At 44.3% G+C, this 24,921-nt stretch overlaps 4 protein-coding genes and 1 pseudogene across 6 annotated transcripts; 3 read left to right on the forward strand and 2 right to left on the reverse strand.

The window, feature by feature from the left end:
- Positions 1-312: 312 nt before the first annotated feature.
- LOC127779534 (AP2-like ethylene-responsive transcription factor CRL5) lies at positions 313-7,292 on the forward strand. Of its 2 annotated transcripts, none has more exons than XM_052306335.1 (9): positions 313-1,119; positions 1,219-1,747; positions 1,868-1,953; positions 2,104-2,112; positions 2,223-2,311; positions 2,413-2,486; positions 3,459-3,509; positions 3,704-3,780; positions 5,470-7,292. In XM_052306335.1, the coding sequence occupies exons 1-9, from the start codon at positions 774-776 to the stop codon at positions 6,132-6,134; spliced, it is 1,926 nt and encodes a 641-aa protein (XP_052162295.1). In that variant the 5' UTR covers positions 313-773; the 3' UTR covers positions 6,135-7,292. The 2 variants fall into 2 exon arrangements, with proteins under 2 accessions (XP_052162295.1, XP_052162296.1); XM_052306336.1 differs by having other exon boundaries at positions 317-1,119; positions 1,871-1,953; positions 5,470-7,291.
- A 119-nt stretch (positions 7,293-7,411) lies between these two features.
- LOC127779533 (putative xyloglucan glycosyltransferase 10) lies at positions 7,412-10,547 on the reverse strand. Its single transcript, XM_052306334.1, has 5 exons — positions 9,601-10,547; positions 9,205-9,513; positions 8,824-9,114; positions 8,603-8,716; positions 7,412-8,226 (listed from the first exon to the last, which is right to left on the reverse strand). The coding sequence occupies exons 1-5, from the start codon at positions 10,321-10,323 to the stop codon at positions 7,603-7,605; spliced, it is 2,061 nt and encodes a 686-aa protein (XP_052162294.1). The 5' UTR covers positions 10,324-10,547; the 3' UTR covers positions 7,412-7,602.
- Positions 10,548-16,018: 5,471 nt separating this feature from the next.
- LOC127778512 (uncharacterized) lies at positions 16,019-18,821 on the reverse strand. Of its 2 annotated transcripts, none has more exons than XM_052305131.1 (7): positions 18,513-18,821; positions 18,295-18,336; positions 18,060-18,185; positions 17,435-17,664; positions 16,959-16,995; positions 16,478-16,591; positions 16,019-16,392 (listed from the first exon to the last, which is right to left on the reverse strand). In XM_052305131.1, the coding sequence occupies exons 1-7, from the start codon at positions 18,798-18,800 to the stop codon at positions 16,342-16,344; spliced, it is 888 nt and encodes a 295-aa protein (XP_052161091.1). In that variant the 5' UTR covers positions 18,801-18,821; the 3' UTR covers positions 16,019-16,341. The 2 variants fall into 2 exon arrangements, with proteins under 2 accessions (XP_052161091.1, XP_052161092.1); XM_052305132.1 differs by having other exon boundaries at positions 16,478-16,535; positions 18,513-18,789.
- Positions 18,822-19,435: 614 nt separating this feature from the next.
- LOC127779249 (pre-mRNA-splicing factor cwc22-like) lies at positions 19,436-22,844 on the forward strand (annotated as a pseudogene).
- Positions 22,845-23,926: 1,082 nt separating this feature from the next.
- LOC127778786 (pathogenesis-related protein 1-like) lies at positions 23,927-24,670 on the forward strand. The gene has a single exon (XM_052305407.1). The coding sequence runs from the start codon at positions 24,015-24,017 to the stop codon at positions 24,561-24,563; it is 549 nt and encodes a 182-aa protein (XP_052161367.1). The 5' UTR covers positions 23,927-24,014; the 3' UTR covers positions 24,564-24,670.
- Positions 24,671-24,921: the final 251 nt, after the last annotated feature.

The raw sequence follows: 24,921 nt of genomic DNA on the forward strand, positions 1-24,921 counted from the left end.
AGTACTATACCAGCTAGTATAGTTTGCATATAGATATGCCTCTGCATGCTGGACCTAGTACAACAAAAAGGTTGCTCTACCACATACCTACACCCATACATACACATATGTAGACATGCATCTAATTGTACACCAATACTACTAGCTCTACTGTGCACTACACCAACAACACCATACATGCTCATTCACATTTCTTTCTTTCTTTCAATCTCTTTTCTTTTCTTTCAGACAGACAGACAGAGAGAGAAGATAGAGAGAGAGAGAGAGAGAGTTTCAGAGAGAGAAGGGGAGGTTGGTTTTTTCTTTGTTGTTGGTTGCTACACAGATCCCAAGCAAAGCTGAGGGATGTAGAAGAGAATGTTATCCATCCAAGCATTTCATTTCTATCCTTTTTTCTTTAATTTTTTTTGTTGCATATATGTTGTATATGTGTGTAGTGTTAAATGTGTGTGGGTCAAGGGCAAGAGAGTAATAAGCTGCAGCTCATTCCTTTTGCTTACTTTAAAGCCAAGCTCAAACTCAAAACCTCACCCCCTCACTTCTCCACTTCACTTCTTCTTCCTCCTCCTCTTCCACTCCTCGGATCAATCCACCATTCTTCTTGATCGATCGATCCATCCATCCATAGCTCCAATCCAATCGCGGCAATGGCGGGAGTTGCCTCTGCAGTGATTGGTTGATCGATCTGTCGCAGCCCACCGCCATTGACACTGACACGATCGATCTCCAGCTCGTTTGTTTCTTGATTTGATTAGCCTCAGTTTGTTTGCACGATGACGAACAGCAACAATGGCAATGGCGGCACGAACGCGGCGGCGAGTGGATGGCTGGGCTTCTCGCTGTCGCCTCACATGGCCTCCTCCACCATGGACGAACACCACCACGTGCACCACCACCAACAGCAACAGCAGCAGCAGCAGCAGCATCACCAGCAGCAGCAACATGGTTTGTTCTTCCCTTCGGTGACCACCGCCGCCGCCGCCGCCGCGTATGGGCTCGCCGGCGACGTCGTGGCCGCCACCAATGGGTACTACTCCCAGCTCGCCTCCATGCCGCTCAAGTCCGACGGCTCGCTCTGCATCATGGAGGCTCTCCGGAGAACCGATCAAGATCATCACGGTATGCTACTGCGTTTGCTTGTTCGATCCATCCATCCATCCATTTCTTGGTTTCTTGGATTCATGGCGTGATCGATCGATCGGTTGATTGATTGCTCAGGGCCCAAGCTTGAGGACTTCCTCGGCGCGGCGCAGCCGGCGATGGCGCTGAGCCTGGACAACACCTCCAGCTTCTACTACGGCGGCGGCGGCGCCGCCGCCGCCGGGCACGGCCAACACGGCTACCTCCAGGCGTGCGACCTGTACGGCGGCCCGGCCGCGCCGTCGCTCGTGACCGCCGCCGACGAGGAGGCGGCCGCGGCCGCGGCCGCCATGGCGAGCTGGGTGGCCGCGCGCGGCGCCGCCACCGCGTACGCCACGGGCGCCGCCGACGCGAACGCCGCCGAGAACGTCCTCCCCTCCGCCACCGCCGCGCAGCACCTGCACCACCCGCTCGCCCTGTCCATGAGCTCCGGCTCCCTCTCCAGCTGCATCACCGCCGGCGAGTACGGCATGGCGGCCGTGGCAGCCGCCGACGGTGGCCGCAAGCGCGGTGGCGCCGGCGGCGGCGGGCAGAAGCAGCCGGTGCACCACCGCAAGTCCATCGACACGTTCGGTCAGAGGACGTCGCAGTACAGAGGCGTCACCAGGTACAAATCAACTCAATTACTAATAGTAATTAGCTAGATGATTAACTAATTTACCTGGTAATATTAATTAATTAAGCAGAGTGATTAGCGTGTTAATTAGTGGAGGTGTTTTTAATTAAGCAGGCATAGGTGGACTGGGCGATATGAGGCGCACCTGTGGGACAACAGCTGCAAGAAGGAAGGCCAGACCAGGAAAGGGAGGCAAGGTAATTAATTAATCACCTTTTCTTATTCACCATCATTAGCATCATTTTAATCGTAATTACTGCCTAACTAATCACTCACAAGCTTGCTCCTGTTCTTCGCTGCTGGTTTTGTGTGTACTACTGCTGATATTGCTGCGCCTCCCTGATCAGTTTATCTCGGTAAGTGTTATTACATCCTCATGTGGTAACTTTACATGGTAAAAATGTTCTCGTGGTAAAAAGTAAAAATAAATAAAAAAAGTTCTTTTACTTTGGTTGGGGGTGATTAGGTGGGTATGACATGGAGGAGAAAGCGGCGAGAGCGTATGACCTGGCGGCGCTCAAGTATTGGGGCCCTTCCACACACATCAACTTCCCGGTAATTAATCAATTCAATTAATATTTTTGATTCTGTAAGCACTGTTAATTAATTAGTTGGTTAATTGAATAATGTGCATGCATATGTATGTATGTATGCAGCTGGAGGACTACCAGGAGGAGCTGGAGGAGATGAAGAACATGACAAGGCAGGAGTATGTGGCTCACTTAAGGAGGTAATTCATAAAAACAGATTGTTCTTGTTGCCAAAATGCTGAATAAATTAATCACTTAATCTGCACTCTTCAGAAAAATGACTAGACAAATGGATGTATATATACCTGCATCATACATAGTTAATGTCATGCTTGCACAAAGTCAACTAAATGGGTAACACCACAGCATGTACAGTGTCATCCGCACCACAATGTAGGACACATTTTAGACACTTTCAAAGCCATTCATGGAATATCTGGATTTATGTTTTAATATTGATATGCAATAAGAAATGATGAGCTGTACATTGTGAAAGTATATATATATATATATATATATATATATATATAGAGAGAGAGAGAGAGAGAGAGAGAGAGAGAACTAAAATTATAGTAACCAATAATCAAAAGGATGAATAATACATGGATTATAGTTATGGACAAATTAGCTAGTGCTATATTTTAGATAGAGAGTGACGAGTGCATAATGAGAATATGTACTTGTTTGAAGAGATGCACATAAAACTACGAGAAGTGGATTTTATCCATTGAGGGGATATCATCCCCTAGTTTTCTTTATACCATTCAAATGTCATCAAAATATTTTTTTTACATGATAGATCAATATTAGGTATGTCACTTCATTAACATACAAGTTTATATTTGACTACGAATAGTATGCACTATGTGATTAAGTACAAACAAATTTGACTCAATGTGTAATATACATATTGTTGAACTATTATTCGTGTACTAATTAATTAAGGAGATCTTCCTCTAATTTGGGATAATGGTTAATAACAACAATATAATGATGCAAACTTTAAAAGTATTTGTTACTTGTGGTAACGTGCAAGTTCCTATAAATATATGCATGTGAATGTGCAGAGAATGGTAGTAGTATAGTACTACTATAGTTAACGTTCCTACCGGCCAGTGTCTGAACTCTGAAGAAGTCTGAACATGTGTGTTTGTTTTGGTGTGTGGATGCAGGAAAAGCAGCGGTTTCTCACGGGGAGCTTCCATGTACCGTGGTGTCACAAGGTAACAATACACACACACACACACACATCGATCTATCGATCGATCGGTACATTTGTTTATGTACTGCACATTTCCTTACTGAAAAGTACACATTTTGCATTGGTGAGAAAGATATACGTACGTAAATTCAGAAGAAGAAGAGAAAATTCAGAATAAAAATTTGTACATGTGTTTTTTGGTTTGCTTATATGCAGGCATCATCAGCACGGACGGTGGCAGGCACGCATCGGCCGAGTCTCCGGCAACAAGGACCTCTACCTCGGCACTTTCAGTACGAATCATTATATCGATCCTAATTAAATTAGCCTTAATTATTTTTTCTAGCTCTGAATAATAATTCTGCAAACACGTACATACATATAGTAGACGACGACGACGACGTCTGCAATGCATGCATGCATGGTCGATCGATCGATTGATCGTCTTTTGCATGCATGCCTGCCTCCATGCATGCATGATGAGTACTATCTAGTACCAATTCATCATGATGCAGATTCATAGCTTAATTAGATCCTACACATACATGCTTCCTCCGTCTTAAAAAAAAAATCAACTTCTTGCTACGATAAATCTGAACGTAACCTATGTTTAGATTTAGTCAGAAATATGTTTTTTTCTGGGAAGGAGTGCATAGATATACAATTAGAGCAGGTACAATAGCACACCATAAGTCAGCTATAAATACATTTATATGAGATAAAAGATAAGAGAGAAGACCAGCACGGATTCCAAGATACAATGTGTTTATGATAAGTGGGGACCAGATATTAATAATGTAGTATATGTTTATAGGTAACTATTATATGAATTGGCTATTAAATTTACTATATACTACCTCCACATTTTAATGTATGACGCCGTTGACTTTTTATCCAATATTTGACCATTTGTCTTATTCAAAAATTTATGTAATTATTATTTATTTTATTGTGACTTGATTTATCATCAAATGTTCTTTAAGCATGACATAAATATTTTCATATTTTGCACAAAAATTTTAAATAAAACGAATGGTCAAACGTTTATCAAAAAGTCAACGGCGTCATATATTAAAATACGGAGGGAGTATGATTTAAAGCTATTAATTGGCTATAACATTAAACTTCCTCTTATGTTTATATGGATGCAATGTGAGAGACGATGAGAGGTTGCGTGGGCATTGCGTTTGCATGCGGAGGCTGTCATGCTCCAGGGGCACAACCCCGTCCTGTCACAATGATCATTAGCATGTCACATAATTTTGCATATACTATAATACTCCATTTCATACCTCCATCCATCGATCGCATGCAACGCAACGCAAAAGCTGGCTATCTCTTCTCTCTCTCTCTAGATCGTCTAAAGCTTACATGTGCATCATGCCTCCCTGCCAAAGAATGTTTCTCTCTCTCTACACTAATCTTAGAGAGAGAGAGAGAGAGAGATAGAGAGAGAGCGAATGAGAGAGATGAATGTGTGTATGGGCCTGTGCGTGCAGCTGCGATTCTCTCACTTTTGCATAAGGCTGACCGACCTAGTTTGCAAATGCATGCATTCCCTGGGCCTGCATCTGCATATCCTTTCTAGTTTTTACACTGTCCAGCCATCGCACGCGCCTGCTTGCTTTCTTCCCTGCTTTCTTTGACCATTTTTTACGTAACATATGCATTGCATATTTTGCGGTTATATCAGGGATTTCCTGCTAACTTCACAAGGTCGTGGATTAATTAGATGATTTGGATTCGAAGCCTCACCCCTCCTAATTATTTGATATTAGGCCATTCCCTAATATTCGTGTCTTTTTGCATTGCTTATCGTAGCGCATCACATTTTTTAAATGTAAAATTAAATATTTTGCTTATCGTAGCACATCACATTTTTTAGTGTAAAATTAAATATTTTCGATTGTAGGTATAAAATTTTATAGTGTAAAATTCAGATATCTCGAAGGATGGTAAAATTTGTGGATGGATGGATGCAGGCACGCAGGAGGAGGCGGCGGAGGCGTACGACGTGGCGGCGATCAAGTTCCGGGGGCTCAACGCCGTCACCAACTTCGACATCACCCGCTACGACGTCGACAAGATCATGGCCAGCAACACCCTCCTCCCCGCCGACCTCGCCCGCCGCAACGCCGCCACCACCACCTCCAAGGACGACCACTCCGCCGCCGCCGCCGGCGCCATTGTCTCGGTGCACTCCGCCGCCGACATCGCCGTCGCCGACACCCTCTGGAAGGCCACCACTGCCCCGAGGCAGCAGCAGCAGCACCACGACGACGTCGTGCTGTCCGGCGCCGACCAGGCCGCATTCTCCGTCCTCCACGACCTCGTCGCCGTCGACGCCGCGGCGGCGCACCACCAGCAGCAGCAGCAGCAGCACATGTCCATGTCGGCGGCGTCGTCGCTGGTGACGAGCCTGAGCAACTCGCGCGAGGGGAGCCCCGACCGCGGCGGCGGCCTCTCCATGCTCTTCGCCAAGCCGTCGCCCGCCGTGGCGGCGTCGGCGCAGCAGCAGGCGTCGACCAAGCTCATGGCGGCGCCGCTGCCGCTCGGCTCCTGGGTCTCCTCGCCGCCGGCGTCTGCCAGGCCGCCCGCCGTCTCCATCGCCCACATGCCCCTCTTCGCCGCCTGGACCGACGCCTAATCACCCTCGCCGCCATGGCTCACCGGAGTAGTAATTAGCTAGCTATAGCTAGAGCTAGGCAACGACGACGACGACACTAGCTTAATTAGCTCGTGTTTAGTTGGTTAATTTAGGGTTCTTGGTTGCTCGGCGACATGATTAGCTAAGCTAGCGATGTAGTAGTAGCACTAGCAGCTAGTTGGAGTATTAATTAGTATCACTCAAGGCGAGGAAACCGACGCACGCCATGGCCGCGGCCTCTCCCCCACCTTTCCTTCTTCTCCGGCGACGGCCGGCCGCCATGTATCAGAGAGCTCGATCGGCGCCGGAGAAGAAGGGTTTTTGTAACACGGAGGCCGGAGATCTATCGAGGCGGTGCTTCTCCTCCAAAATCCAAAACTATATATCTTATATTAATTAATTAATTAATTAATTATAGCCTCACCAAATTAATTTCTCAATCCCCTTGTTCTTGCAAGCTTAAGTAGCTCTTGGCCTGAAACTGAAAGCCAGACTCACTGCAAGGGGGACCCACATGTCAGTCAACTCTGGTTTTCTCTGAATGTTTCTGAATGATTGGGCTGGGCCGTGTTGGATTGGCTTGAATGGGCTGGCCCAAACTAGGTGAATGTAGCAGCAGTAATTCAGCAGAATGGCAAACAAGTGAGACTTTTTTTTCTTTTTCTAGTTCAACCAAATGCAGCTGAAAACTGAAAACCAATCAACCATGAACCAACCAACAAACCAATATGACTGCAGTCATGTGAGATGATCTCACCGGATCACAGGACGATGATAAGCTGTACTGCAGTAGCAGTGTCACCTTCAGACTTCAGTGCAGATAAGGCAAAGCCAAGAAAAAAAAGTAGTAGTACAGTGCAACCGATCACAGATTCACAGCAACCACTAACTGCTCCCTGTTCACTCACTCATCACAGCTCATCCAGCCAAAACACAGTGCAAAATATTTGATGCTATCTGTACTAATGCAGTTGCATTTCAACTCTCTAGCTGTGCATGAGTAGACTTGTTCTTCCAGGTTCAGGACATGTGCAATGTAGCTTGTTATTGATCAGCATCATTCTGAATTCTGAACAGATACATTGAATTGATCAGCATGACTGAAACAATTCAGAACAGGTGAAGATAATCATAAGCTCTGCACATCACTCTTGAGATCTGGGATGTTTTCTCGGCCCCATGCATCGATCAGATTCAGATAGGAGGAAAACATATCTTGGATTGTAATGTAACCTAAAACCTGAGCACCAAAATAGTTACAAAAGAATCAAGTGGCCTGAAACAACTAACTGATTTACATGCCAAGGACTAATTAACTATCTACACATGACTTACAGTCACAGACTAATCCTCCGAACGATCATTCGCATCTGATTCCTAGTTCCTACACCTTAACAAAAGTACAACCACATTTTCATGATGGACAAGCTGTTCAACATCTTCTGTTTTTGTCTACACTAGAGCTTAATTATTTGACATCCTCACCTATGAGGTCCAGGCCGACCAACAAGAATGACAATCCCTGAAACATCAGGAAGTAGAAGTGTATCCCTTGTTTCGAAAGCAAGCTGCGAGCCGCGGCGGTCAGGAGAAGCAATGAGAGGGCAAGCTCCTTCTTGTATATCCGGTTGTATTTCTTCTTGGCCTCATTTCTTGGAGAGGATTGCTTCAGCATGGACTGCTCCTTGATTGCTGTGAGATCAAGGATCTTCTGTTGTTTCAGCTCCTTGGGTGCCAATGAGATAAGATCACCCTCCGATGATCGGCCTGATTTCTTGGTCACCACCCATTCATATGCGCTTCCGAGCTGGAACAGCCCGGAGATCATTGCATTGAACTTGGTGACAGACATGGTGTTCTCGAAGAGCAGGTATGGGATGATGAACGGGAATGATTTTGGCGCGGGAAGAATGTTAAGGAAGGACATCAGGGCAGGAATGTAGCAGACAACCCAGTCAGGAAGCTCAGCTTCAGGTACAAACATTGTCATTGGTAGGATGATGCAGAAAAGTGTGAAGGAGTAGAAGGGCAGGATGAGCTTGCGAAGCAGGAAGAAGAGAAATATCAAATTGGCCTTCTTCCAGAATGCAATCTGAAACAACAAAGCTAACACAATTATAATGAAGTACATACAGGTAGTAGTACTTTGGGATATCTGAAATTGGACTATACTATCAACTGGCAGTAGTATCTTCTAAAATTATTAGATCTAGCTGACAAAATTTTACGGATAAACTAAGGAATCCATCATGAAACGGCATATCGTACGCAAGGCAACCTATTCTCATAAGTATGTACCTCAAATGTACAATGCTAACATATGCTACATATAAATGCACCAGTACAAATTTGTGAGCTTGGTCGTATGTATGATCACAGACAAGTACTAACACTGTTATTATTATTATCTAAAAGAAGCATTGACACTGCAACCAATTATGCAATAGGAATACAGCACATGGAAATACCTTGCATCTAATGATGTCCGGTAAACATAGCCTGAACAGCTGCATTGGCCCTGAATGCCAGCGGTGCTGTTGCTTCCTGTAAGCCTCATAAGACTCTGGTAGTTCACACTGGCACTGTCCAAAGACAAAATGAACAATTTAGCACAAAATACGTAATCAAGCAACATGATCCCAATGGTTTGGCAATACAACTTTTTGATGCAATTCATTGTGCTCCTCACCTCCACATCATTCAGGAACACAAACTTCCAGCCATTGAGATGTGCGCGGACCGCAATGTCCATGTCCTCCACCGTAGTACGCTCCATCCAGCCTCCCGAGTCCTCCAGCGCCTTGATCCTCCACACGCCAGCCGTGCCGTTGAACCCAAAGAAGTTGATGAATATGCCATTGACCTGCTGCTCCACCTCAAAGTGGAAGCACAGGTTTATGTTCTGCAACCGCGTCAAGAGGTTCTCATCCTTGTTCACAAATGACCATCTAGCCTGAACCAACCCCAACTCCTCATTGTCCTGCATTGCAACCATCAAATGCAACTGATCACGTTCAGAATCTTATCAACAATGCACACAATTCCACATGATTCGGCCACTGAATTTCACCTTAAAATGCGGCACGGTGCGCTTGAGGAAGTCAGGGTATGGCTGAAAGTCGGCATCGAAGATGGCAACATACTCATAGTCCTTGACATAGCTGCAGCTCATCGCCAACTTGAGGTTGCCGGCCTTGTACCCCTCCCGGAGCACGCGGTGGCGGTACACAATGCGCGCGCCGTTCTGCCGCCATTTCTCCACCTCTTCCTTGATCAATGACTGCGTAATTGGATCATCGGAATCATCTAGCACTTGCACCAAGATGTTGGACCTCGGCCAATCAAGATTGCAGACCGCCGCAATCGATTGCTGATACACCTGAAATTGAACAAAATTGGAATGTTTTGGTGAGAAATTGGATATTTGGGGGCAATTTGTGAGAGGTGTTTGTGCTTGTCTGTATACCTCCTTCTCGTTGCACATTGGTATCTGGACGAGCACCATGGGGTAGTAGTCGCCGGCGTCGGGGTCCTCCAGGTCGGGCAATGCCGCCGCCGCCGCCGCCGGCGAGGAGATGGGTTTAGGCTTGATGCGGTTGAGGTGGATGTAGAGGCAGCCGAGGCACTGGACAAGGCGGTCGGCGCTCTGGACGAGGAAGAGCACGACGCAGGCGTCGGCGAGGAGCTGGAGCGGCGGGGCGACGTAGGCGGCGCGGAAGCGCACCCACGAGGAGTGGAACGAGTCGACGGAGGCGGCGAGGACGCGTCCACGGCCGTTGGCGTGGGCGGCGAGCTCGACGGCGAGGAGGAAGACGGACAGCAGGAGCGACGCCCTGATGAACGCGTAGAGCCGGGACCGCGGCGCCGGCGTCTCGGCGTCGGCGTCGTCCGTCCGCCCGGCGGCGACGCGGCGGCGCGCGGCGGCGCCGAGCGCGACGGCGGCGGAGGCGAGCCACGCGAGGCACCCCGCGGCGCGGTGCGCCTTGAGCAGCAGCACCCAGGTGATCTGCTTGGCGTTCTTGCCCCTGCCTCGCCGCCGTCCGCCGGCCAAGAACTCCCCGCCGTCGGCGTCGATCTCGGAGATGGACCAGTTGGGATTGTCCATCTTGACGACGACCGGCGTGCCGCCGGCGGCGGCGGCGGCGAGGGCGGGCCTGCTGGCGGCCCAGAAGCCGCTCCACGGCGCCATGCACGCGGCGGGGAGCGGGACGAACACTCGACGACACGACACGACAGTCCCGCCACTCGCTGAGCTCCCAAAATAGCAAGGTTTCACTGACACACAAACGCACACTATTCCTGGGGCTCCCCTTCTTTCGAGCTGCCAATGCCCATCAACCGGAGCCGCCTCCGCCCACCACTCTCCTCTCCGCCAATGCGACCTCCACTGCCGCCGTTGCAAGCAATGGCAGAAATGCTCAAGAAGAAGAAGAAGCAAGGAGGAAGAGAGAGAGAAGTAATAATAATAATAATAATAATAATAATAATAATAATAATAATAATAATAATAATAATAATAATAATAATAATGGAATTTAATTGAATGATTTAATGGCGCGGGAGGTGCATGGCTTTGTGGAATATTAGTGGAATCCAAAAGTGTATCTGCGCCCACAACTTAAAAAGTTAACTTAACTATGGACGTGTACATGTTCATGTTTAGTCAAGAGTTGCTTTTTTTTTTTACGAAAATTTATAGGATTAGTACATTTTTTATATGACCATGAAATTCCACCGGTCCGAAAATCAATCCTAAATCTGAAATTTGGACGTTGTTCAACTCGACAATCTAAATCTATTCACCCTACACTTCAAAGGTTGAGTTCAGAACAGAGTTCATCTTGGATTTTTGGCAGCACACAAAACAATATTAAGTTATTAGCATATGATTAATCCAGTTTTAATCACTATGAACTTGAAATATAGATTTATTTGATCTTCTTAAGCTTAATATTAGATAACTTTTACACGAAACACGCCATTTAATAATTAGAAAACATGTCCAGAAAATGAGAAAATAACAGTTCCTAGTAAGAGCTTAGAACTCAGCCTTTTAACCTTCTCTTCCAGCAATCTAAAATTTAGTGCGATTCCTTCATTTGGAATATCAAACCATAACCATGCTGGATTGAATTACATTATAAAAAAGGAAAAAAAAAATCAAAACACGACTACTGTAATTTTTTTCACGCTCTTTTAGTGTTTTCTCTTTTCTATACTAATTTTCTTGCTAGATTTTTTTCTTCCTTGAGCTGTGTATATTAGTGGATATAAACGACCATATTGGATATTGCCACGGAGTCTCCTGTTGAAATGAAAATGCGATGTATTCACTTTTTTTTTGAACGGAGATGTATTCACATATTGTTTATTGCTGCCTGCAAACTTGCAAGCACAAGATAAATTCACGGGATTGCACAGCTGGCGGTGGGACCCACATTGCAGACGTGTTACTCTATCCGGTTCAGAAGTTTAGGCCTGTTTTAGTTCCCAATTTTTTTTTTCAAAAAACAACAAATCGAATATTTAAACACATGTATGAAGTATTAAATATATATTAGAAAACTAATTACACAGCTAGAAGGAAATCATGAGACGAATCTTTTAAGCTTAATTAGTTCATGATTAGCTATAAGTGCTACAGTAACCCACATGTGCTAATGACAGATTAATTAGGCTCAAAAGATTAATCTCGTGATTTTCAGGCGAATTATGAAATTAGTTTTTTTATTCGTGTCCAAAAACCCTTTCCGACATCCGATCAAACATCTAAATGTGACACCTAATTTTTTTTTCGCAAGCTAAACTGACCCTTATTGGTACTGCCCCGGCAACTGTATCCGTACTCTTATCCATCTAGGAGACCAGCTTGTCAGATATACAAAACCAAAACAAAATACTAGTAATACTACCGGTAGAATTTACAAAAATAGAATAATCAATATAGGAAAATCCTCCTAGCACTCCCTTCCTAGCTTGAATGGCAAAAAAAAAAGATAACGACATTATTCGCACAATGCATTTGTTAGGGGATGTCAGCAGATCGCCCCACAAATCCACTTGTAGGTTAAATAGGTGGTACTTATCCATAAGTTTTCGTATCGTGGTCCGATTTACCACATCTAGAGATATAAATGGGTCAATCTATAACCCTATTTATGAGTCAAATTAGTAGGTAACCCGCGAGTTACCTATTAGTTTTACCTATAAGCGGGTTCACGGGTTTGCCTGCTTGCATCCCTAGTCAAAGGCTACGGTGCGTTCGTTATGGTATATGCATCCTCGTGAGGCCACTTCAACTAATGTGATGATTTAATCTCGTTACTTACCATGTCACCTCATTACAAATATACTATGTCCCAGAAAAAAGTAAATCCTAGCTACGATAGACAAGTATATGTCTATATTCACCTCTGATCCTCTATCCATATGGGCTAGAGGAGGAGATCGATGCGGTGCATGGCGACCGCGAGGAGATGGCAAGTGGCATAGGTATTATAGGGTTTTTGTTAGAGTATATGGATACGATTGTATTATATCGGTTTGTTATGGCATGATATGATTAGTTTCCATCTCTATCTCTCTGAGTTTATTTAAGATACAATCCATGTATTTCTATATATACTGGCCCCAGAGACTCAATACAATATGGTCCAATATTCACAGTATTCCTCTCCTCTCTATACTATCCAACAGTTTTTACTGGATTAGCATTGCTAGTAGGCCGGCTGATTCTATTTGGGTAATTTCCAGGCTGATTCTATTTGGGTAATTTCCAGTCTTTTTTTTGTCGATTCGGTTTTACCGCAGGTGGTTAGGGGTGGGTAGAAAAAACCAAACCGAAAATACCGAGACCGAGATCGAAAAGACCAAGATCGAGAAATTCGGTCCTAGGTAATGAAAGACCGAATTTTGTTCGGTCAATTCGGTTAGTCTCCTCGGGTAACCGAATAGAACGAAAGGCCGAATTATCAAAAAATGTCTAAATGCAACCTACGATCCACTATGTTTAATAGGATTAAACTCTAATTTTCGCATTCCTACTTCTTCTAGGCATACAACCTAATAAAAGTCTTTCCTCATTAGGTGCTTACGAATTTGTTTTTGTGATTTTTGTATTAAAAATTTCCATTATTTCTTTGCATATATGAAAATATTGTTGAATTTTGGTCAGGACTGAGACCAAGACCGAATTTGTCGGTCCTGATATTTTTTCGCTGAAATTTGGTCTTTACTTTTTAAAGATGAAAAAACCGAAAGACCGAAACCGAAACCGAAATTTTCGGTTGCATCGAATGCCCACCCCTACAGCTGGTCAAATTGACCGAATAGTTTCAAATTGGCCTCGCTTTTTCGGTTCGGTTGCCTACCCCTACACATGGTTTGGTGTCGTACCGTTGAGACACGTGTCTTGGAACCCAGGTCACACATGCCACGTGGCATGAGTCAATCCGATCCATCTTGGATGTACTAGTGCCGCAATCAACAAGTGGATTACTGCTCGTGCTACCAGCTGCTCTGCTGCATGCGTGCTGCCACGTGCACATTAACACATACTCCTACTAGTCGTATTTTATTCGAGAATACACATAGAAATGTACACAGGATATGCGTGTCAGTGTACAACATAGAAATGTACAGTATACGCGTATTTGAAAAGAAACCGTACTAAACTTAACAGAAATCATGTTACTGCCTTTGTTCCCTGATGATGACATTATATTTGCTCACGTAATTCAGTACAAAACCATTAGTAGTTACCAGTAATATGCCCATGCCGATTTAATTTATTATGTTTATATTACCCTCAAGCTTCACCTAAAGTCTTTTTCAAGGGGGAAGGCAAGAGTAGTACTGCATTCCGACATATTACGGGTTATGGATAACCAAGTTTATAATTATTAATAGTATAAATGGACAACATATCCTACATACACAAGCTTTTTGCGTACATATCGTACACACCGATTAACGGATTTCATCATTTTTTAAAAAAATTGTACATGAGTAACAATCTTAACTCAAAAGTCATTATATTTTAGCCGTAAGAAAAAAAAAGTTGAAATTTCTAACAATTTTAAGAGTGAAATTCTATCAAAGAGTTAAATATTAGAAAGTTGATAGGCTAATTCAAAAGGTATTATAAGAAATCTTACGAAGAAAGTTTCTATAGACTATGTACCGCTTAGAAACTGGGAAAACGTGCCCATGATAAGTTTGTACTCCCTCCGTTTTAGGTTATAAGACGTTTTGATTTTAGTCAAAGTCAAATTACTTTAAGTTTGACTAAGTTTATAGAAAAAAACAGTAACATTTTTAACCCAAGACAAATTTATTATGAAAATATATTCAATTATTTGATTTGATGAAACTACTTTAGTATTATAAATATTATTATATTTGTCTATAAACTTAGTCAAAATTAAAACAGTTTGACTTTGACCAAAGTCAAAACGCCTTGTAACCTGAAACGGAGGAAATAGATTATAATCAATCTTGTAGAAGAGTGCAATGGAACGAAAATACGAGACAAAAGAATCGTGTGACCTTCTGTAGTTTTTGTTGTTTGCAACTTGCCTGTCACAACTCAACAAGCTAGAAAACCCATTCTAGAGCGTGATCTCCATGTATAGAGATGCATAGCATCTTGATGGAGTAGAGAGTAAGGAAGAAACTGTAGCTGTACCTGGACAGGACAAACTAGACATCCATGGCTGCAGAGTGATTGATCATCCAGTGTTCCCCATTCACTGAACCCTTCCCCATATTATCAGATCTTCCTCTCTGTATGTGACCCATCGTCTCTGTCCCAGATCAGATCAGATCATCAGTCTTCTTTGTTCCCTTCTATCTGCAACATCAAGCTTGTTTTGGGACAGACAGCATCTCGTGAGAATTGTACCTGGGCTGGAGGATTCATGTCGGATCTGCAAACTGTGAAAAACCATGTCTAATCATGGATCCAAAGCTAATCATGGATCCAAAGCTTATAATCTTGTTAAGATTGCCCTACTGATGCGTCAGATTTTTGGTCAGTCCATTTGAGACTTTTGAGTTCGATTTCAGAACTTTGGCAATGACATGCTGTCTTCTTTATTGGCTTCGACTTTGAGACCTAGTTGAAAAGGTTTGAGGAGAACAAGTATTACAGTTTATGCAGAACAAGGAGAATAAGCACCGCAAGTTCTGTTCTTATTACCATGGTAGTACAAAAGCAGTAACAGGACAGACTGTAGAAAGTGATCTCTTCAGATAATAGCATCAGTGACAAACACGAGAACATGCGTTTCAGAGATACCAACGGTTGCCTGCTATCTTGTTCTGTGATGCTTTAACTCATGTTTCCTGAAGAATACTGGTATGAGTTGTGATGGTATGATATTCTCCACATGATCTTGTATGCCAGTATCACAGTATGAGTAATGTACAGAAAAGTAGAAAATAGGGGCTATAAAGGTCGTATAATGTTATGTACCTAGATCTATCTGAATTTACTCCTTTAAGCATACTGAAGAAATGCCTCATTTTTCACTTATACTTATGCTTATCAGCCAAAATTTGAATTTTTGATCTTGAATTTTGAGTTGATTTTGGGGTTTTATCATCGAAGTTTATTTTTAAGACTTTGCTTTTAGAACGATAAGAACATGTATATAAAAGTTTTGTTCACAAATTATTTTTCGATTACAAATATGCTGTTTCGCTTATTCCCCGAATAAGCGAAATGATGGGTCCGGAAGTCTGAACTTCTTTAGGAGCTCTCAGCTCCAAGAGCTGAACTCACAACAATTGCACCACCCATTCCTCTGAACTCACTGAAACCTAGAGTCAATTTTTAACTATGAACCATGGACTGTCACTGTAACACTTAACATTCTCAGGCATGCTGAAAAAAAGACAGCAAATCTGCTCGTTGTGAAAAGTCAAAATTCTGTCTTTTGTTTGTGAGAGCAAAACTTCTACACGAGGATTTTTATCAAGGACAGCATGTCCTACAACAGCTGGTCTGACAGCTAGATATCTTGGCAACAATCTGCTGTTCAGCACCCACAACAGATAACTATTTGTTGTTGCTTACATAAATAGTGAAAAAAGAAGCAAAACAGCAATCAAGGTTAAGACATGTTTTGTCTTGTGTCAAACGCCTTATATACAACAGCCCTCCATTGTGAGCGCATTCATAAACTTCCATTTTGCCTTTCTAATTTTATTGCTTCATAGGAATCCATGACCTCTTTGAATTTTGCCTCAGCAAACTCTGACAGAAATAAAATGGACAAAATATCAGGACATATGTATTGGACACATGTTAGCTTTACATACAGGAGAGGAGCTGCATTCACCTTTGTTATGTTGGTTTTGATCTGGATGATACTCCATCGCTTTTCTCCTAAATGCATTCTGGAATGCACGCCATAAAGAAAATAAGCAAGACATCCAGATTCCCAAAAGATTTGCTGATCATAGTAGTAAAGAGAACTATGTAAACAACATATTAGCCAAGTTTTACAGTGTACCAATGATCATTGAATTTTCAGAGTTGCACATAACAGTTAACAGGGGATAAGTGATAAATTGAACAGGAAAATGCCTTCTTCTGCAGGCATGCCTCATTACCTAACTTAGCTATCCTGTATAAAGAATAGATGAATGTTCTAGTAAATTAGTGATCCTTTATGTGCCTGAAAGGATGTATTTTAGTTACTTTTTTTTCTTGTCTAAACATATGAATTTAACGCTATAGAATATACTAGAGCACGATGGCAATCTTCCTGCCGTGATTTTTGCAAGAAAAAAAAATACTTGGTAAAATAAGGCACACACCTTAATTTCAGCATCTGAGAACGGCTCCAATCTTGACCTGTCAAATAAAAGGCAGAAAACTTTGTTAAGGGAAATACCTAAGATATGAAATGACCATACAGTGTGTTTATGTAATGATTTGAAGGTAGTGAGTAATCAGCATAGGAGAAAACTCAGAATAGCTGGTCAATTAGTACATTACATGCCCATCGTGGTTTCATTCAATGTAAACTTGCTGTGATCCTCTCAAATCTCAATACAAAGATATGCACAGCTTATGCGTATTCTCAAAAAAACTTGCAAGCCCATCGTACAGTTTCATGGTTGATTACTGACCACGAGATCAGAAACAGGACTACAGGAGTGTATAAGAGCCAATAAAATAATAAATACTTAACAAACTAGCATATCATGGCATCCAATTTCTTTTTGAGGGGAGCAGTACATCGAACTGACAGGTATACTAAGTATTGCTGCAAAAGTGAGTGCACTCATACCTGTCAAGACCCAAGACAGAGTAGTGCTGTGACATAGTGTAACCCATGGCTTCCCTGGGCATCGATCTGAAATCTGTTCTTTGGTTAGCATAAAATGACTCTGCATCCCAGTACCACTCCTCTCTTCGACTATTCTGATAGTAGCTTGGATTATGGCCATCCCGAGTTCGGTAATCCCGACATTTACTTCTCTCCTTCTTGAACATATCTTGCATGTGCCTTATGCGTTCCTACATAAAGCACTAATGCTGCTTGAGGATTAGTTGAAACATACCGGCGTGTGAATACAGAGCAACACCAAATAGTAACAAGGCTGTTTTCTTTCTCAGGCATATTTTAGATATATTTACCAAATATTTTCTTGACCATGTATATTTACCATACATTACTAAGATATATAGTTTATTTAGGAACAACTTGAGGTGATCGTCAATATCGGCAGCTCATAAATCTCTAAAGCAACGTCTGTATTTTATGAGTTAATCTGTAAAGACCATGGACAATCATTGAGGTATAATCCTAATCCAACACGTTTTTTTTTTCTTTGCAGGAGTACTGAAATGATAAACATAAGCATTGAAATGCAAATGCCAAATGATGTCTGATGGGAGAGCAGGGAACTGACCACTCTCTCCCTCTGATCCTCACTCTTCTCGCGCATCCTCTGGTAATACTGGCCCCAGGCTTCACCACGCCGATTCGGTCGACGTGGTATGTCTTCCCAGTACACATAAGGCTCCGACCTACTAAGCTTCATTCAAACTACAAAATATTAACACCTCTCGCCCAAATTTTCCATGTAGAGCCATGCAGCTTATGAACCCATGGCAAAAGCCGAATGAGAAGCATTTTCGGTGTACCTGCGTGTAGAACCAGCTCATCGTCCTGCGCAGCTGACCAAACTACAAATCCACAAGACGAATGCACAAAATCACAAATCCGGACGCAGTAATAGCCAACACAGAAAACATAAACCGCTTAATCGTTTTAGATTCCCAGTGAGCTAGAGTGAATCACCGCCGCCATCGCCGCTCGGAGTAGGGCTCGAGCGATGCGGGGGGAGAATGCGCGCACGTACCGCGGCGGTGGTGGCGGTGGCGCCGATGAGGGCGAAGAGGAGGATGGAGGCGGGGGAGGAGGAGGCAGAGTCCCTCTCCTCCACCCCCGCGCCCGGCGGCCACCGGGTCGGCTGGTGCTCGCCGTTGCGGCGGCCGTCCATGGCGGCGGAGGGGGAGGTCGCCGGCTCGCCGCCGCCGCCGTGCGCGCGCGCGGCGAATTGGGGATCGGTCGGTCGCTCGCTTGTCGCTTCCCGTGTGCTCGTTTCGGGGCGTGCGTGTGTGGCTGCAAGTGGACCCGAGGTCCGCATTGAGGGGACCCACTGTCAGTGACTCAGTGGTGGAACACTTGCAGCATGAGGAACGCCTGGGCCGACACAATCTAGGCCTCGTTTGTATGGGCCTATATTCGGCCTGTCCGCTTGTATGTCAAGCCTATGCACAGGTGGATGGGCCGAAAACTAGTCCATGTAAATATGGGCTCTTTTGGGCCAGATTTTTTAAGAAAGCTGATTTAGTACGCCATGTCGACTCGAGATTTCTAGTTGGAATAAGTTCACTTTGGGTCCCTCTATTTGTCACCCAGTCCAATTTTCGTCCCTTGACCGCAAAACCGGATACAACGGGTCCCCCAACTTACGAAACCGTTTAAATTAGGTCCCTCGGCAGTATTGTGTCTGGTTTTTGCTGAGGTAGCGCCTACGTGGCTCCTTTTGATTAGGTTTTTGTCCAACGTGTCATTGACGTGGCGCTTATGTGGCAACTAGATAAAAAAAACCCGTGGGAGCCACATGTCAGTCACACACAAACAATAAAAAATGGTGGGCCCATGAGGAGCCACACGTCATCCTCCCATTTCTCTATCCCTCTCTATCCTCTCTCTCCCTCTTCTCTCGCTCTCCAAACTGGCGGAGCGGCATGGGCGGCGGCCGGAGCGGACGACGGCAGGGTGGAGCGGCAGTCGGAGCGGGTGAAGGCAGGACGGATCCGAGGGGCGAAGTGGGTCGGGCGACGGCTGATGCTCGCCGGCACCTTGATCAGCAGGGCAGGAGAGTGGAGGCGGCCGTTCCGCGATCTGCCGAAACCAGCCTGGCGGCGGCGACGGCGCCACCGCGGAGCCGAGAGCGGAGGGCGATGCCAAGGGGGAGGACGATGCCGGAGGGGACGACGATGAGGAGGACATCGCCGGCGCCACGCGGTCCCCCTGACCTGCGCTGGCCCCCGCCGCACGGAGGATGGGGGCGTCGGCGGCGGCGGTGATGGAGGACAAAGGCAACTGGATCGAGTGGGCGGAGGAGGAGAAGGAGAAGGCGCGGGCGTGGGAGTCCGCGCTCGTCGCAGAGATGCGCCCCACCGGCGGCGAGCGAAGCCGGCAGGCGGGAGGAGGAGGAGGCGGGACGGTGACGGTTGCGAGGTCGACGGTCTGGTCACCATCGACGAAGACGACGTGCAGCATGGCCGTGGGCGGCGGTGGCGGTGGGGGAGGCACGTGGACGCGCCCGCGCAGACCTTCGCCTCCGAGGACGCAAGGACGCAAGCGGCCGTGACTGGCGGCGCCGGCGCGGGAGTAGGGCGTCGGCGGCGCGCGGGGCCCCAGGGCGCAAGCGGAGGATGCCGCCGCCCCCAACTCGCCACTGGGGCAGCCTCGCCCCCTCGAACTCGTCGGCGGCGTCCGCATCTCCAACATCCTCACGCCGCCGGCCGATTCCGACGTCGCAACGCTCGCTGACTCCGATCGCCCGGCGCACGCGCTTCTTCGGTCACCCGCGCGCATACGCCGCGCTGTCCGCGGCGCTCCGGTCGGGGAGCGGCGCCGACCACGCCCGCCGCAGACACCGGAGCTCGCTTGCTCCGCCACTCACACGCGTCGTCCACTGTCCAGAAGGAGAGAGAGAGAGAGGGGAAAGGGAAGAAGAGAGAGAGGGGATAGGGAAGAAGAAAGGAGTGAGGCTGACATGTGGGGCCCACCATTTTTAAATTATTTTTTGTGTGTAGCTGACATGTGGGGCCACGCTTTTTATTATTTTCCGGGATATAATTGCCACGTAAGCGCCACGTTAATGCCACGTGGGGTGAAGACCTAGGTCAAACAAGCCACGTAGGCGCCACGTCAGCCAAAACCGCCTTCAAAACTGCCGAGGGATCTCGTTTGCCCGGTTTTGGTAAGTTGAGGGATGGGTTGTACCCGGTTTTGCGGTCAAGGGACGAAAATCGGACTGGGCGACAAATAGAGGGACCCAAAGTGAACTTATTCCTTTCTAGTTCGCGCGTACGCGCTTCGGCGCGTACTTCTTGCCCACGGCCCACTCGACCGTTGATGCTGTTAAGATCAGGATTTTTTTTTCTCGTGGCCTTTTTTTTTTTAAGTAACGTAACTTATGGATAATGATAGTAACTAAGGAAATATTTTTTTTCTTTTTGGGAGATTTTTTTACTAATAGATTAAAAAATTTTAAGTTACATTTGAAAACTTTTGACTTAAGATTTAAACTTTGAAGTTAAATTTTAAAAACTTTCAACTCAGATTTGAAATCTTTCAACTTGATATTTGAAAACTTTCAACTTTCATCTCAAATTTGAAAACTTTCAACCCAGATTTAAAAACTTTCAACTCAAGATTTGAAAATTTTCAACCTAGATTTGAAAACTTTCAACTCGAGATTTGAAAACTTTCAACCCAGATTTGAAAACTTTCAACTCGAGATTTGAAAACTTTCAACTTTCATCTCAAATTTGAAAAACTTTCAACCCAGATTTGAAAACTTTTAACTCGAGATTTAAAAACTTGCAAACCAGATTTGAAAATTTGTAAGTTAAGATTTGAAAATTTTTAAGTCAAGATTTAAAAACTTTCAACTCAAAACATTCGAAAAAAATATGTGTGCTAAAAAGATTAAAAAAGTAATCGAAAAAAGGAAAAAAACGAAAAAAATCACAAAAATAACGAAAAAAAGGCTTGGGGAGCCGGGAGGACGCGCCAGCCGTTGGCGCGCACGCGCGGACTAGCAACACCGTTATCGACTTAATGGGCAAAATAATGAGGAACCTGTTTTTTTCAGCATACATATCATTATATTAATCCTGCTTTTTTTTAAGTACGTACTTCTATAATCAACTTATTAATTACCGAACTTAATTAAGGCGTCAGATCGATTCACTCTTACTGAACGTAAGGCCGCATATTTTTATTTGTACATATGTTTGAAAATTGGCTAGTTGGCATAGGCTTAAAGACCAAGAAACATATTCTAATAGAAGCATCTGCATTTTTTTAGATTTTATGGCTTCGTAAAAATAATATGGTTTTACAAAACTCTAACTAAATCTTATATCTAGGTATTATTCAGAGCAACATATGTATTGGTTTCGATTATGAGGCTAACTACAAAGGTGTGAAGAGAACATGAAGATCATAAATGCTGCATGCCAGGATTTAATTAGAATCAATTGTTATACATATTTTCTTCAAGTTTGGATAGAGATTTAGCATTAGACTTGAGCTTTGAATAAATTTCTTTTTTTATTTGGTTACTGTCGTTGTGTCCTCTTTTCATTTACCTTTATTTCATTCTATTCTATTTGGACTTTGTGTCAAGAACCATATAATAAGAGGTTGTAGCTGTGATTGAAGTAAAGGCCAGGTTTAATATATATTATAAAAAAATACCGAGGAAAGTAAATAACTCTATATACTATCATTATTATATGAGTAAATTGCATATTGGGCCACCTTTTTTTACCATGGTTTCAACTTGGACTAGGGATAGAGTAACCTTTTCACTTTGGACCACCTATATTTACATGTTAGTTTCATTTTGAGGCACTCTTCTACCTTCAACTCCATCGATCTTCTCTCTGGCCTCCCTGAATTACATGCCGTACTCATTCTCAAGCTCTGCTGATGCCTCACTATCTTGAGTCCTGTTGTTTGCCATACTCTATCTCGAGCTGGAGCTTGACCTCCCAACAGAGGTGACGCCGACGGAGCTTCGTTACGAGCACTGATGATCACTTGTTGGCCTGCTCATGGTGGTTCCTCTATCCCTTTGCAGTCAAGAAAGAGAGAAGAAACAAAGATAAGAGAGAGGGACCTAGATGTGGAAGAAGAGGCCCAAAGTGAAACAAACATGTAAATTTAGGCGGTCCAAAGTGAAAATATTGTTCTATCACCAGTCCAAATTGACACAATAGTAAAGAAAGGTGGCCCAATATGCAATTAACTCTTATTATATTGATCCTAGTGGTTGTTTGGAATAATGAAGGCTTAGCAAACACGCAACGAGGATGTGCTTAATTTGCTGACATATCTCTTCCGTTCTTGAATATTGATCTTTCGTTTTTCTTTCCTAGGGTGACCCACACCCACTAGGAATCGAAAAACTCTGCACCTGCTGGTATGCATGAATTATTTAAAGTTGGCTACTTGGCCTTATAGAATTCTTTCAGACAGCATGGAGATGGAGAAATTTCCCACCAAATATTGACCCATACCCCACATGATTTGGATGGATCCTTGATCCGATCATGAATGCTTAGGTGGACTTTGTTTCTAAATGTAGAAATGTTATTCAGTAACCATTGTGGTTTGTTCCATAAACTAAATTAAGGTTGGGTTTTCTGATGGCATAAAAATCATCATTTACAACTGATTAAGTATTTAAAATTTAGTTATTGAAACACTGAAAATATATATATATCTTCACAACAAGTTGCACCAAATAAAATTGTATGTATATAAAATACTACATGCTATATGCCAAACTGATCAGTTGATCAATCAATTAAGGAACTAGTCCACCAATCAAAGATAAGACATACCTAGTCGGATCGATATAATCGCCTTAGCCGTCGAGCACATGAGCAACGTGCTGCGTCCTCCAATGACTACGATTCAACGACGGCAACCCCAAAAAAGAAAGGAGAAAAGAAAGAACACGTCGCATACATTCATGCATGAACCAAACACAAAATCATTAACAATTACTCCTTCCGTACTTATAAAAAAAATCGTTTATAACAATGTTTAAGTCAAACCTTAGAAATATAAATCATAAATAACTCTCAAGTTGTTGAGTTTGAAAATATAAAAATTATATGAATAGGTTTGTCTTGAAAAATACTTTTATAAAAGTATACATATATCACTTTTCAATAAATATTTTTATAGAAGAAAAAAGTCAATGTTGTGTTTTGGAGACCGTGTCACTGTCTTAAACGACTCCTTTTATAAGTATGGAGGGGGTAATCAATTAATAAAGAGAAATGAGAGTGAGGGAAAGTTTTATTTTATCCTAATTAATCCGCTCCCGCCGAGCAGAGCCAAGCATCATGGCTACTTGCCAAGTTGCCATGCAAATTGTAGGATTAATAATCGATTTATTTTACTGACATCTTGGGGGCTCATCTGGCTATAAATATATACCTTGATCGATCGCGAGTAATATCGCATCAGCATTCAACGATCGAAGAACACGATACATATAATCGATCAAGACAGCTACTAGCTAGTGTAGTAGTGTTTGCATATGGAGACACCAAAGATATCAGGAGCAGTAGCGGCAGCCATCGCCGCCGCCGTGGTTGTGGCGGCCATGGCGACCACGCCGGCGGCGGCGCAGAACTCGCCGCAGGACTTCGTGGACCTCCACAACGCGGCGCGCGGCGTGGAGGGCGTCGGCGAGGTGGTCTGGGACGACGCCGTGGCGGCGTACGCGGAGAACTACGCGGCGGAGCGCGCCGGCGACTGCGCCCTCATCCACTCCGGCAGCTGGGAGAAGGCCGGCTACGGCGAGAACCTCTTCGGTGGCTCCGCCGGCGGCGAGTGGACGGCGGCGGACGCGGTGAACATGTGGGTGGGGGAGAAGGATCTGTACGACTACGACAGCAACAGCTGCCTGGGGTCGTGGGACTCGTGCCTCCACTACACGCAGGTGATGTGGAGCCGCACGACGGCGATCGGCTGCGCCCGCGTGGAGTGCGACGGCGGCGGCGTCTTCATCACCTGCAACTACAACCCCGCCGGCAACTTCCAGGGAGAGCGCCCCTTCGAGCGTGGCCTCACTCTCTCTGCTTAATAAGTTATTAATACAGTATTTACTTTAACTATGTTACGTGATAATATTATGTATGGAGTATGATATAAATGTGCGAAATAATAATTACGGGGATCTTATTATATATATATGTACGTTGTCGTTCGAATAAAAGAAGAAAATAAATGAGAAAATTAATTCCATTGTCTGCATGTAATTTGAAAGGACGACCATACAATCAGAGACTGGGTGGTGCTGTGGTGGAACAGTCCTAGTGGCCTGTCCAGGGGAAACTAATTAAGAATTGATTCTTAGAAGCAGCTGGTTAGTAGACATCTTTTGAGGATCTGTAAAAGTTGGTTTCCCAGCTTCTAATTTCTTGTTCATTTTTTGAATTCTG

Source organism: Oryza glaberrima, chromosome 7 (assembly GCF_000147395.1).
Source record: "Oryza glaberrima chromosome 7, OglaRS2, whole genome shotgun sequence".
Classification (NCBI taxonomy): Eukaryota; Viridiplantae; Streptophyta; class Magnoliopsida; order Poales; family Poaceae; genus Oryza; species Oryza glaberrima.